Source organism: Camelus bactrianus, chromosome 7 (assembly GCF_048773025.1).
Source record: "Camelus bactrianus isolate YW-2024 breed Bactrian camel chromosome 7, ASM4877302v1, whole genome shotgun sequence".
Lineage (NCBI taxonomy): Eukaryota > Metazoa > Chordata > Mammalia > Artiodactyla > Camelidae > Camelus > Camelus bactrianus.
The window spans coordinates 13,636,265-13,650,819 of NC_133545.1; the positions used below are offsets into that span (position 1 = coordinate 13,636,265).

General features: G+C 42.6%; 1 protein-coding gene across 9 annotated transcripts in view; it reads left to right on the plus strand.

The window, feature by feature from the left end:
- The window catches only part of SVOPL (SVOP like), a 67,469-nt gene that overhangs the window by 6,812 nt on the left and 46,102 nt on the right, over nt 1–14,555 (plus strand). For 5 of the 9 annotated variants that reach the window (XR_012508063.1, XM_074366962.1, XM_074366959.1 and 2 more), the window contains exons 2-6: nt 2,624–2,742; nt 2,914–3,005; nt 6,023–6,121; nt 10,990–11,061; nt 12,658–12,782. Coding sequence is in view for 8 of the 9 variants with exons in the window: in XM_074366962.1 (XP_074223063.1) it covers nt 2,661–2,742; nt 2,914–3,005; nt 6,023–6,121; nt 10,990–11,061; nt 12,658–12,782 (470 nt within the window). In the remaining variant the exon portion in view is untranslated. Of the gene's footprint in view, nt 1–2,623; nt 2,743–2,913; nt 3,006–5,541; nt 5,902–6,022; nt 6,122–10,989; nt 11,062–11,947; nt 12,009–12,145; nt 12,494–12,657; nt 12,783–14,555 lie in introns of those variants that run through there. The other 4 variants (XM_074366964.1, XM_074366961.1, XM_074366965.1 and 1 more) reach the window with 4 other exon arrangements.

Genomic DNA, 14,555 nt, shown 5'->3' on the forward strand with positions numbered 1-14,555 from the left:
CCTCTCATCTAGAAATGTGGTATTCAGACATAGCCAATTTTTAATGTGTACTGAATGTCTTTAAAAATCAAATAAAGGTGATTTTTTGGGTGATTATTTTTAAAGTTACCAGATAAAGAATACCCCTCCAAAGGGTATTTGAACAACATCTGGGAAGGGAGCAGTCGACGCTTCTAGAGCAGTCTGTCTTCGTGACTTTCAGGCTCTCAGATGGGCTGAGAGACCAATTATTTTTATTTTTTCCACTCTGTGAAAATAACAGTTCTTTGTACTTTTCACGGTCTCCCTTGGGAAAGAGGATTTCATGGACTTATTTCTGAGCGTTATTGATTTCTCTCCCATCTGGGAATATTTGTGTCTCTGTGACAGCATTTTAAGAAAACAAATAATATCAGCTTTACAGTAGAGTTGTTTTATGTGTATCTGTGGTGTCTCCAGCCAGAATTAAAAACTCCTTAGGGCCGGGAACATGTCGGACCTTCCTCCGGACTCTCCCCAGGGAGCCCACACAGCAGGATACAGAGCTGACACTTGACAGAGCTACACGACCTTGAAGGGCTGCCCTACAGCTGCTCCGGGCTGTTTGTTCTGGGGAAAGGGGAGCTTCGAGTTCTGATTCTGCTACTTACTACTGGTCTGACGCTGGAAACGTTACTTAAGAATCTCACAACCTCGTTTTTTGAACTATTTGTTTTGAAAAACATTACACATTTTCAAAAGCTGCAGATCGTAAAATAAACCCCAATGTACCCACCACCCTTCTTCAATAATTCTCACTAGAGGGCCACTCTTTTTCATCTAGACACTCAACTCCTTTTTCTGCATCCTATTCCCACCCCCACCGTTGAATTATTTTAAAGCAAATCCCAACCATCGAATGTCATCTGCAACTATTTCAGCACGTGTCTCTAAAACGTAAGGGTTTTTTTCTAGGGCAGCCATCATACCATTGTCACACCTTAAGGTGTCACCAGTGATTCCTTAATATCATCCAGCTTCCAAATGTGTTTACATGTCCCTGATTTCTGTCATCTCTTTCTCAGCTCATTCTCTTTATTCTTCTTGTTGTTTTACACTTGGTTTCTTTTAATGAAGATCCAAACAATCAACTCATTTATTTGGTTAGTTAGTGTCTTTTCTTTTAATTCATAGGTTCTCCTCTCTCTCTTTCTTTCTTTCTTTCTTTCTTTTTTTTTTCTTTGCCATTTATTTATTGAAGAAGCTCGGTCATTAACCTGTAGAACTTCTCACATTCTGGATTTTTCTTCTTGCATCCACATGGTGTAGTTTAATGTGTTTCTTCATTCCCTGTATAAACTGGTAGGCAGAGCTAGAGGCTTGATCAGACTCACGTTCAGTTTCTCTTTAAGAGAATATGTCACAGGTGAGGGTGTATACCTCCTAGGGCGTCTCATCAGGAGCCATGTCACATCTGATCATCTCTCTTTCAGGGACGTAAGGAACATTGTCAGTGTGTTCAGGCATCAATCTCATCCATGTCTGAGAAAAGTTCTCCAGCAGCCTTTCACCTAGTAGTTAATCAGGCGCTGATGATCGTTGCCTGGATCCATTATTTTGTTAGAAGTTGCAAAATCACGATAATGTAATTCCATCCTTCTTTCTGCATGTATTAGCTGAAATTAAAGAATACTTTTCTTTCAGCAGCTGTTTGGTTGCCCTGAAATACAGAAAATCTGTTCAAGAAAGGCAAGAGATTTCCTAGTTTTCAGAATAATGAGTTGGTTTCTTAGTATTCTCTAAAAATGATCAATGAGATTTTCATTTTAGTCATCCTGTAAACAATGGATTTTGGTATTTTTGATGGGTTTCAATTCTTGTCAGTCATTCTTCTTCGTATATCTATAAAACACATAATGAATTCATACTGATATTTCCAATTCAAAATTAGGACAGCAACTTTTTACATAACTTCTTTATCTTTGTATTTTTTTCTCTTGCACTGAAAATCTTGGTTCCTAATAATAGTAACATAATTGCTTTATCCTACAATTTGTATTAGTATCAAAATAGTGATGCCAGCATTATTACTAACAATACAATTACTGAGAACAGATGAGGGTTTCTGTTTCTCCCACTAAGGATATAGAGTTAAATTACTGTGTCATACAGCCATTTGAAAAAAAAAATCACTAACTTCAGTTTTCTTTGTTTTATTTTCCTTTTGATTTTTAGGATTAAGATTTTTTTTTTTTAGGATTAAATACCAAAAAAAGGGGAAATGAAAAGAAGTGCTTCATGGATTTCTGTTAGAATTAAATGAAAATCATGTGCGAGAAAACCCCTTATAACATACGGTGACCCTGTAAACCGCAGGATCTGTGGAGCTGTAGATAAAGCACTGGCTACTGTGATTATTTTCTGAGAAAAGCCCATCTTCACTCCCAGGCAGAGGACGTGAGGGGTTGAATTGTCACTAGTCACCAGGGCTCAGTCCTCTCATTTGGCCGTTCAGCCTCTCCATGATTTAACATCTCCATGTTTCACGTTCCTCATAAGTAAAATAGTGATAAATTATCATACCTACTTCACCGATTTTTTTGTGAAGATTAAGGGAGAATACGTGCTCAATCTTCTTTCTTTCCTTCTTCCCTCCCGCTTCCAGCAGGTAAGCTGTGTGGGGAATTTGACCCACTTGGAAGATGGCAGCCAAGCGGACAGAGCCGGTCACCATCATCAGCCTTCGGGAGTTGAGCCTGGGGACCCCAGAGCCGCAGCCAAAGGGTAAGAGGAGCATAGAAATCTCTGGTCCTCAAGCTGTTTAATTCCCACCTCTCGTGTATTTACTATTTTTATAATAATGAATTGGTCTTCCAACGTCCTCCAGGGTAAGCAATAATCCACACACATTCCCTTCCCAGAGGCTGTTCCTTTCACTCTGCCTTTTCTTGTTAGAGCCAAAGACATTCACCGTGGAAGATGCTGTGGAGACCATCGGGTTCGGGCGTTTCCACGTTGCCCTGTTTCTGATCATGGGCAGCACGGGGGTGAGTGCTCCTTGGAGATCGCCTGCCTCTCCACAGCTCATTCACTGTTGGGCACATAGAGGCTTCCCGACCTCCAATCAGGGAGAGGGATGTGAGAGGAAGCAGGAACTCTTGAGGGGTGGGGTGAATAATCCAAAAATAATTTTCTTCCACCTTTGGCAGGTGTTTGGTTATGAGCAAATGAGTATCTGTGTTCTATGTTCTGGGAATTCAATACCCTTGTTTTTTTTTTTTTAAGTTGAACTTGAGACACTGGGAAGAGAGGAGAAGACTGTGGTAGCCTTTTAAGTCACATTAGACACGCGGTTCTCAAACATTTTGTGCGTAAGAATCACCTGGACACCTGTTGTGATTACAGAGTCCCAGCTCCTCTAAGCAGCACTGATGAGGGTTTTTTATTTACCATCTGCTGTTCTGAGGAAGGAGGGGCAACAGCTCAGTCCCAGGGCTCTCACAGTGGGACGAACCACAAAACCACTGCTTTTGCAGGTGGAGTGAGAGTAGGTTAAGAGCCCCCTGTGTATGATGGTAGCAATAATGAGACAGAATGAAAAATCTGAGACGACAGTGGTTTAGGGTCAGAGATAATGACAGCTAAGGAGACCACAAGTAACCGCTAGAGAGCCCTGACCCTCACTGCTCAGCTGAATGGTTTAAGAAGAAGAGTGAGGCGAGCTGGAGGTGGCATATGACAAGTTCTGATGCGTCTCACAAAAGCCTTGCACTGTTGGGGTGCAGTCGAGTATAGAAAGAAAGGCAAGACTCGTCCTAGTCCTAATACAGTGTAGAACATTCCTTTATAAAGTAAGGTCTCACTTAGGCTCTACATTTTTCATCTTCCATATTTCAAGGAACAAGTAGGTATAAACAGCTAGGATTTTATCATCAACTCTCCTTTACTTTCAGCCAGAACATCTCCACTTCTTTTTTGCATATTTGATTCCTAGTATGTTTCATTTTATGGTCTCAGTGGTTTAAATGGTGTTAGAAACTCTCTGCATCCTTCACCTTCAAGTATGTTGGGAAGCCTGTCTTTTTTTTTTTTTTTTTCCTATAATAGCCCTCTGACAAGTGAAAAGAAAACATAGATGTGCTTTGCCCGCCAAATCAACCAAAGCACCCATGTAAAGGTAGTACATCCCTGTTAGTTATCACCTGTATTAGAAAGACAGTGCCACTGTACCCCTTTCCAAAGGACAATTGCCATCTCTATCTTGGTGACCTCTAGGTATCTGTCTCTAGACCCACATCCATGGAGACTGTATGCCTGTCACACATTTACATTTGATGTTGTTGCAAAATGGCTTCTCATCTTTAAGCATTTAACAGGTTGCTTTAATTCTTCCCAGTCCACCAGTTAGGAAGGGCTGTTTACCAGGCCTCTCCCTCCCTCCCCCATACACACACACAACTGAAGAGAGGACCGTTTATTTGGTTGTCATAACCAAACCCCTCCTCTGGTTTCAGGATGGGCTGCTTGGTGGACCAGGTCTTCTCATCAGTGTAGTGGTGTTGACAGTGATGGGTTTGACGCCTCCTGGCCACAGCCTGTTCAGGCTCTTGCTCAGAGGTGGCTGGAGTGGTAGTTGGATTTCTATGCCTCATGTATCTGGGGTGTGTAATAGAATCACCACAGCATAGCAGACTCAGCCATGACTAGGACTTTTGGGTCCTGGACTTCTTGAAGATCTTCTAAGATCTTCTCTGACTGTGCTGCTTCTCCAAGCCCGCCCCTCTAGCTTCTGGCTGGTCCTTCCCCCTAAGGATAGTATATCAGAGTGGGGCTGGGCCTTATCCCTGACTGGCTTATTTCCTCCTAAGACCCTTTAGAGGAGTGAAGCCCGGATGAATATTAATAGACCTAACTGCTCTTTATTACTTTAATTACTTTAATAATTCAAACAGTCTTCTGAGATCATCATGCTATCTCTTACTCATGATGATTTTTGGACTAAAACAAGCCAGGTATTTTGACTGTAATACTCTGCAAGGGGAGACAAGCCATTATGATATACCTCAAATTCCCACAGATTAGCTAACATTAGCCACGCCTTTTTAATCCCAGACCTTCAAGGTATACAAACACGACTAGTACCATGATCAATAACCTGCACAAATATCCTATTGTTATCCACAGAATGTATCCCAAACAAATTCATCTTTCCCCCCTTTAATTTCCCCTTTCCCCTCCTGATCCATGCCCTTTGGTCTCAGTCAATGACATCATTGTTCACCTCTTCCTCCAGCGCACAAAGCCTCAGAACCATCTTTGAATCCTCCTTGTTCATTATCCTGAACTTGAATTTCTATCATCTGTCTCTATCTATTCTTTCAATTCTTTTCTAGCATCTACTGCTTCCTTTCTCTGGGAGGTAAACTCATCCTGTAATGAATTGCAAGATACAGACAGAGGATGACATTTCCTTCTATGGAAAGTTTGAATATGTAGTAGCACATCTTACACTAATTTTGCTGAGTAGACACTCTTTCCTGATGACGAACTCATATTGTTTTGTACTTGTTGCTTGTTTTCTAGCTTTCATAAGTCTTGTCTTCCCATCCCAGCTTCTTGAAATCAGGGGCTCTTTCAAGGACCCATTTGCAAGGAGTCTGCCCTGAAATCTTGACGATGATGTGTATGAAACAGCAATGCTGGTTGACGTGGATGCTGGTGGTTGACTAGGTTCACCTGCCCGCTAAGTGACTGGCCCCCACACGACACCCTCATAGTGTTAAATGCCAAAACACGGATCAGCGTCATCATGAGGGAACACGTGTCGTAAATCTTGAGGGATGCGCTCAGATTGTTCAAACCACAAATTGTTTACATCCATGAAAGCCAAAGTTCTTCTAGACTTCTTTATCCGACTGGCAGTGCTGAGTGGGTATTTAACAGGTACTCCTTCAGTGGGGGAGGGTAAGTGGAGGTTATGACTAGGAGGATGACGACAGGCAGGTGTGGGAAGAAGTGAGGACAACCTAGCACTTCGACGCGGTGTTTTCCCTCCTTCTTTCAGGTTGCCGAGGCCATGGAGATCATGTTGATAGCGGTCGTGTCTCCTGTCATCCGCTGTGAATGGCAGCTGGAGAACTGGCAGGTGGCCCTAGTGACCACGGTGAGTGCCTGCTTCCTGTGCTGAGAATGAACCGAGGACCCGGGGCTCCTGCTCCCCTTCCCCGTCCTGCAGGGCTGAGCACCACAGGATCCCTCACTGCTCGGTGTGCTGGCTTCCTAAGCTCATGGGTTTGCAGGCCCAAACTAGCATTTGAGTCCTTCCTCCCATTTCTCTTCTCCAGGAAGCATAACCTTGAATTGCTTATTTTCTAGACCCTGGCAAGAACTCAGAAGAGAGAAATGCAAATCAGAGAAAGTGACGCTTAGCTGTAGGTTCGTTATGGTTCACGTCAGGTCACTAACAGGCTTCTCAGTTGGGCCACAGTGACCTAACTTGTCACCCAATCACCCTCAATGAGTTGTACACGTTACGCCTTAAATTTTTCTCAAAGATCATTATGAATAAATAGCTTTATGAATTGGACACTAAGTTTGGCTACAAAGTGGGTTTAAGGATATTACCCATTATTTTTTCAAGAGGTATTTATTAAGCACCAGTTAATCGCCAGCAGACCCTGTGTGTGTGTGTGTGTGTGTGTTTATGTGTGTGTTCACGTGTATATTGGGAGAAGCACAAACAGTTCCATGTTGCTTTAATAGAAGTGAGGGAGAGGGAGCAAGGGAGACCAGGTGGCAGAGACAGTGGGGCAGGAGGCAGAAGCATCTTGGAGTCTGTGCTTGGACTCCGTTTTGGAGACCACTATAGGCCACTGTGCCCCAGCCTGGGGCAAAGTACACAGGCCCTCCAAGCAAAAAGTCGTTGGCACAAATACGTATGACAGAATTTCAAATTATCGTTTTGTGTAACAAAAATCAATTTTACCTGAACACCTCACTGACTTCATAGTCATTATGTGAATGACTCATTAAATGAACATTAAAGTACACCTTCTACCATGCAGAGCTCTGCTAAATCTTTTTTTTTTTTTTTTTTTTTTAATTTTGAAAGAGGCTCTTCATGCTTAGAAACATTGGAGGCCAGGCCAGCATGTGGATGACGGGGAGCTGTTGAAGGGCGTTAAGGGCATGCTCAGTTTCCAAGAACCCAGAGGAGCAGGCTTAGAGGCTGGAATAAGTTAGGAGGCTGTGGGGTGGCGAAGAGCAGAGTGTGTGAAGGTGGGAAGGAGTTTGGAAGTGTTTAGGAGGTAACATCAACTGAGGTGCTCACATCAGCCGAGGAGTCAAAGAAACACAGGGTGAGGAAGGAAGTGCTGATTTACTCGGGCGCTGAAGCCAGTTTTCATGAAGGCAAGACTTAATACAGAGAGATCCCTTGAGCCAGGTGCCACTCCTCACTGAAAGAGGGGAACGTCTGGGAGGTAGGTAGATGGTGACGAGTAAAGGAGAGGGTGACAGAGTCAGATGGCAGAGGCCTTGGAGGAGGGTCAGGCTGTGCGAGAGAGTAAGACCCCAGCACTCCCACCCCGCTGGGGGATGTGGGCAGGGAGCAGCCCCTGCTGCAGAAGGCTGTGGGGGAAGGGGTGCCCCGACCCTCTCACCTACTGCCTTAACCAAATTTCACCTGGGAGTTCTCACCCGTATTGGGTACCAGGAAAAACTCCCCCTCATCCGAGGCACTGATCTGTGTTCTCCTCCGAGATGATGTATATTATACCTCCACTTGTGTTATTTTCTGTCTTGGAGGCCAGGAAGTTTAGAGCCTGAGTTTATGCCCCATCATGGCAGCAAATATATAAATCTGCCTTAATTCTCTTAGCTCTGTTCCCTTCTTTAAAGTTCTGTGAATTTTGTCGCACTTGTTCCTTTTTTTTTTTTTTTTTTAAGTTTTTCCTAATACTTTTAGAAGAGAGAGAAGGTATAGATAAAAATGACTAAAGACCTTATCTGGGCTTGCGGTTAAGTGACTCAGCTGGTTTTTGTTTTCATCTACGTATAAAATACGTACAGTTTTGAAAGCACGTCTTGTCCATCCTTGTGCCTTCAGGGTGACTGCTGTAACATTACGTGCAATTATAACCACGGCACACCCCACACCTCAGCTGGTTTGTAGGTCAGCACGCCTTCGTTTCTGAGAATGTTGGTGATCCAGGTGTGGTGTTTGCATCTGTTGCTCCCAGAAACTGTATTATATGGTATGATTTCTGTATTTACAGCATCATGGGTTGCATTTATGTTGTTCCTAATGGTATCCAAAGAGGCTCCTTAATGTCAGCAGTAATGTGACTTCCCTTGTCAGGTGGCTCACAGCTCGGGAGACTTTTCTGTAGGTAATTCAACTCACCCAAGATGTAACCGCTTCCTGCTCCAAATTCCTTGCCCCTGCCTGTCATTTAGTCTCTGTCATCCTGGCTGTAAGTCCCATCTGACTTTGGCAACTGTCCCCTGGGCTCACTGACCACAATCTTGCCAACAGGAGGGGGCTCAGACTGGTTTAGCAAAGAGGCAACACTGCCACCATCTCCCAGGCTTCCCATTCCCCAACTCCAACTCCACTTTCTGGACAATCTGGCCATGAGGACTTAAGGCCTTAAGGACTATGGATGAATTATGTCCCTCAGTTTTGGTGAATAAGAGAGTTGGTGCCAAAGAAACAAGACTTCACGTGGTGCATAAGCAGAAACAAGGGCCATTTTGATACTAAAAATAAATACTGTAGAAAGCAGCTGACCCTCCAGGTGTGGGGGTGGGAGGGGAGAGGGTAGAGAGAGAGATTAATCCACGTCTCTATGTGATCTCCCAGACAGGATCAGAGTTCATAAGCTTCGGGCTTCACATAGGCTTGAAGTCAAGATTTATTCTCTAGACAGGCTTAATAGCAAACAATTCAGCCTTAGGAAAGTCTTTTTTTTTTACACTGAATAGAAAGAAAACAGAAGGAATACCAATCTGTCACGTATGAGAACAGAGTAAAATTTAAATTTAATCTTATTCAACTATGTCTTTCACTTTTATTAATCGTCTAATTCAGTTCAATCCAGTTGTAACTGATTAACGCAACACAGCATCTCAGTAAACAAACATATTTTAAGTCCTAAGAGCCAATTTCCTCCCTGCCCTAGACAGTTTGTCTTTACTTTCTTTGATTCACATCTGATTAAAAAGAAAAAAATGTGAGTTCACCTTTCCTTTCATGGAGGAATTTTGATAATTTCAGGTTCCACAGTAGAAACTGCTTATATTCAGGGGGACCCAAGGTTTGGGATTCACCAACTGATACGACTTTTAAAAAAATTCCAGTGGCTGGCATAGAATTGACATTAAAAATATATATATTAGACATTAGGAGGAGAGTAAAAGGAAGCAGAATATGTGATGATCCCCCACTCCCCTGAATAGGTCACTTTGGCAGTGGATTCTTTTGAGCTGAAGGCAATCAGGACCCAACAGACTCAAGAAAAACTCTTACATTTCCCTTAATTACCTAAAAGAATTCAGATAGGGGGCCCGGCTCGGAGAGTTATTGCCAGAGACAACTTTCATCTGAATGACCCATCTGTATGGCCGGGCAAACATCTCGTTACCAGACATGCGCCTCCTACTGTCCTGTGAATGACCCGCCTCCCCTTTGAAGCCCCAGGCCCCTCTCCTCTTCCTTAGCTCAAGAGGGCATGTAAGCCACAACTGTCCAACTTGGCCTTGGGTCCTATATTTTTATGGGATTCCTGTACATGCAAAACTAACTTTGCTTTTCTCTTGTTAATCTGTCTTAAATCAACTTAATTTTTAGACCAGCCAACGATTGTAGAAGGGTAGAAGGAAAATTTTAACAGCCCAACAAGAGAAAAAGGCAGAAAATCTTGCCTCCAACTACCATCATCTTTCAAAAAAAAAAGGACATGTCAATACCAATAATCAGAAAGAAAGTCATTCTGGAAAAAAGAGCCCTTCATAGCTCACACGTTTGGATTTATGCAAAAGTGTCACGCTGTCCTGATTTTCACCACTCTGCTGAGGACCGACCAGACTCATTACGGTGCAGCATCTGGCCAGGCTTGGCACTTAGAAAACATGGGCTTTCCCGCCTCCAGTCCTATCCTAGAGGGAACAGAGGCTTTTGTTGTTCAAGTGTAGATATGATTTTTTTGGTCTAGTTCCCTGTGGAATATACGGTTTTGAGTCTTCCTTATGAAGAGTAAGGGAAAAAAAGAAAAAGCAAAGCAGGCAGCGGAGAGAAGCTGAACTTTTTCATTGAGAATGTCAGAGATGCCAGCGGCATCTTTCCCTTGATTACCCTGGAAGCAGTCAGTCACGGATCTTATTAGAAAGGATAGTAGGTAAAGCTTGGAACTGCTGAAGGCAGAAAAATAAGTCACCTAAAGGCATAGACACCAGGTTGCACCTCAGGCTGAGTTAAACTGCTGGTAGCAAATCCAAGTTCTTGAATTTTATTATGACAGGAAAAGCTATTGTGAGAACGAGTAAGGAAAAGAAGTAGGTAGGTATTAGTGACAAAGAATGTTTTTAAATGAACGATTGGTTTTGGTGTTTGCTGACAGTTATGTTTCTCTATAATAACAAAGGAAGGCTGAGTTTAGAAGTCTCAGCTTGTGTGAGGAATAAGGCAGAGCATGAATGAATAGAGTTTGAGGGTTTTCTTATTCAAATGGAAAGTCACAATTATACATCTGAGAAGGAGGCCAGAGCTATCCTCTTGGATCAGAGGCAAAGCGCTGACCTGCTCCATGGACCCCTCGTGTCAGTGACTCCAGGTGTGGCAATCTCCAACCTCTGAAGCCCTGAATGTATTAAACAGGAGTCAGGGGAGAGTTTGGTGAAGACCTGTTCTTCAGCCTCCAGCCCTTGCACGTTTCCAGCCTTCTTCTAGCTCAGATGGACGACTGCTTAGCGCAGTGAACTAGCGCATTATAGAAGTACTGCTTACAGGATGACTTCTCGCCCCGCCTCCAGATGGTGTTTTTTGGCTACATGGTTTTCAGCATCCTCTTTGGCGTCTTGGCTGACAGATATGGCCGTTGGAAGGTAGGTTGGCCTCAAAGGATGATTTGGAATTTTCTCTTGTGTGTCCTTTTGTGGTGATGTCACCACTGCTTTTCTTTAAGGGACATTTCTCTATCAATACCCAAGTTAGGAAGTAAGGAAAAGTCCTTCTTTGACATCACATGCCTGAATTCCAGGCTATCTTCTTGCTTTCTCACCTTTTCCCAAGATTCTCGTCCCCATAGTGGTCCCCGTAGTCCAAGGTGTGCAGTTGATGGATGAGAATAGTCAGAACATAGCAGATAGAATGTGGCAATTTGCACGTAGAAACATACGCAGTTTCACATGAGTTAACTTGGGGATAGCTTTGAAACTAAGCCACTGGCTCCATGTCACACACCTATTGAGATTCAACAGTAAGACATAAACGTATGTCTTCTGATTGCAAACCCAGGTCTCTCTTCTCTTCTTGTCTGATTTCTGGTGAGCAAGACCGCTCTAGGCATAAAGTCTAAGGAAGAATTCCCAAAGGAAAACATCGATAGACCCGACTGCACGTTTTGAGTGCACAAAATAAATATCATAGACTCTTATAAATTAGTATGAAAGCACAGGGATCTCAAAAAAATGTGGAGAGCACAAGAAGGCATTTTACAAAAGGAGACATATAAATGGTCAAGAAACCCTGAAAAATGTTCAATCACAGGAGTTATCAGAAACAAAATTGCATAGCAAGATATCACCTTTTTGTTATCGAGGCCATATAAAACTTCAAATCCAGAAAAAAATTTTCTTTTCCTTAAAGAAACCTGCAAATATCTAGACACCTTCACGTACAATTGATATAATTTTTCTGATAATCAGTTTGGCAGCATAAACCAAGAAGCTTGAGAATATTCATTCTCCTTATCTGATATTCACCTTCCAGAAATCTACCCTGTTTAGATCATCAGAGAACCACAAAGATTTATCCACAGACAGCATCACAGGTAATTTTAATAGAAAATGTTACACCAGCTCACCATTCAACAACAGGGGAAAGGCTTATGCATTACATTACATGTATTATAGTATGTCTTGGCAGTGGACTATTTTGCAGCTAATAAAAATAGATTTTCCCTTATAGTCAGTGAAAATAGGATAAAAACCACATTAATAGTATTTTCTGTGGGTTGGAGAATCAAAGGTGATTTAAATATTTTTATTTCTTTTTCTTTTCTTTTTTCCATTCTTTCTACTATCAACTTGCATTATTCTTGTAATTGGAGAAAAAGCAAATCCCTTAAACTTTCTCCTTATACTCATTCCAACACAAGGCTCCGCTGTGCTCCTGACAGTGCTGTGAGCAGGGAGGGCAGGTTTTTGTATCTGATTTACAAGTTCGGGTTCCTGCCGTCTGTGAGGATGGAAGCCATGGGGGAATTTTGAAGAATGGTCTAAGCTCAGAGCATCTGGACTTTCAGGCAGTAAAATGGTATGAACTATATTATCTGATGATGGGGGGAAATTAATGAGCCCACGAAAGATGCGGTCTATAGAGAAACAAACGTCTGGATGAAATTAGAGGTTAGAGGTTGTGTTTTCTCCCCGACCTCCCAGAGGGTCAGGTCCCGGTAATGTCTCCTTTTGTTGCTTCAGATTTTGCTCATCTCGTTCCTGTGGGGAGCCTACTTCTCCTTGCTGACCTCTTTCTCCCCCTCGTACATCTGGTTTGTCTTCCTGCGGACGATGGTGGGCTGTGGCGTGTCCGGCCACGCACAAGGGTAAAGACTTCACCCAGGGGTCCCCGGGGGAGATGTGAACACCCGCAGACACTTACACATCCACTGTGGGTCAGGGACTAAGAGCCTTAATGAATTGCAAATTGATAGACTTCATTTGTGCTAATCAATTCTGGGTTTTTCCTTTTTCCAGCAATGGTTGCTTGTTCCACTGGGAGCTCTTTGCCCATCACAACGATGTTTAAGAGTGAGGCCAGCAGAGTGCTAGATTGAGCAGGTGTTAACTTTTTTGTTCCTAAGGCTGATAAACATTTTTTAGATAAATAATATTTTGTTAGACTTAATGCTAACCAAAAATGTCCCATAAGGTAGGTCACAAAAATGTCAACCCAAACCCAATCCATTCATTTCTTGAGAATTTCTGGAAGAATTTAGTTTGGCCATAAGCACCTGTAACATTCAGGAATAACCATTTTAAAGGGCCGTTGCCTCGTAATTTAAGATTCTGTCAAAGTGAATTTGTAAACAGGTGAGATGTGTTGAAATAGCTACGCTGCTTGTCTTTCCTCTGCCCTGGAATGCGTGTGTGACGGCTCACTGTGCCCAGGCGGGGAAGTTATGCTAAATGTTCAGCAACTTGGGAGCCTCCCTTAAATGAACAAGGCCCCTCGAGCTATTCTCTCCTGGGCGCCTTGGAGCAAGTTACCCTTAGAATATATTAGGAGATGTTAAAGCACCTAATTATTACCCTAATGTGTTAGGGAAAAATTGTTCTTCCCTAAGGCATGAGTTAAGCATCACTCTGAGCTTTGGAGCCCTACAGGAGTAGATGTTAGGCAGAATTTTAAAACATCCCTTAGGAAGTAGCTCAATAAATATGTTAAAACTCCAAACCCTGGTTCATAACTGCAACAGAGAAGAGCAATCAGAAAACGGATGGGATATGATTCCGTTTATTCTGCCATTCACAAAATTAATACATACTTAATTAGAAACCTGTGCTTTGACTGTCATCATCAGTTTGGGAAACTATATTCACCGTCTCTTGGGTGTATTTTAATTTCCCATGTATGTTTTAGAAAAGGGAATCAGGCCTGGCAAAACATTTTGCCAATGTTTCTCTTGGCAAAAGAAATAAGGCTAGTATCTCCTAAAAGGCAGAAAGTTTAAAATAGTTTTGGGAATAAAAATTAAACAGAAGAGCATTTAGCATTTAATTTTTTACTGTTTTCAAAGATGGGTTAATAATTCTATTCTAGTGTCTGTGTAGGATAAACTCTTCTGTTTTTCTTTACATACTCACCCAATACTTCTAATGATACTTCTGACACCAAACGTGTGGGTTTTTTACACACCAACCAATGCTCCAACGCCAGCTGAATGCCCTGTAATTGCATTCGATTCAGACCCTCACTGGGTTAGCACGGACCCCACAGATTTAGGGCTCAGTCCCACAAGACTCCCCGACTTCAGGTACCAGCCACAGGCACCAGGTTACCCCCAACTTCTGACTTGTTACAGATTAGATGTTCTCACAAACTCCTCCTCAAATTCCGCACTTCGCTAGAGTGGCTCACAGAACCTAGGAAAGGGGCGTACTTACTGCAGATTTATTACAAAGGATATTTTAAAGGACACAGGTTCGAGGAGGGATTAGCTCAGTGGTAGCATGTACGCTTAGCCTGCACAAGGTCCTGGATTCAATCCCCAGTGCCTCCATTAAAATAAATAAATCAAATAAAAACCTAATTACCTCCCCCCCAAAGAAAGACTGATTAAAAAATAAACAAATAAAATTTAAAAATAAAGGACACA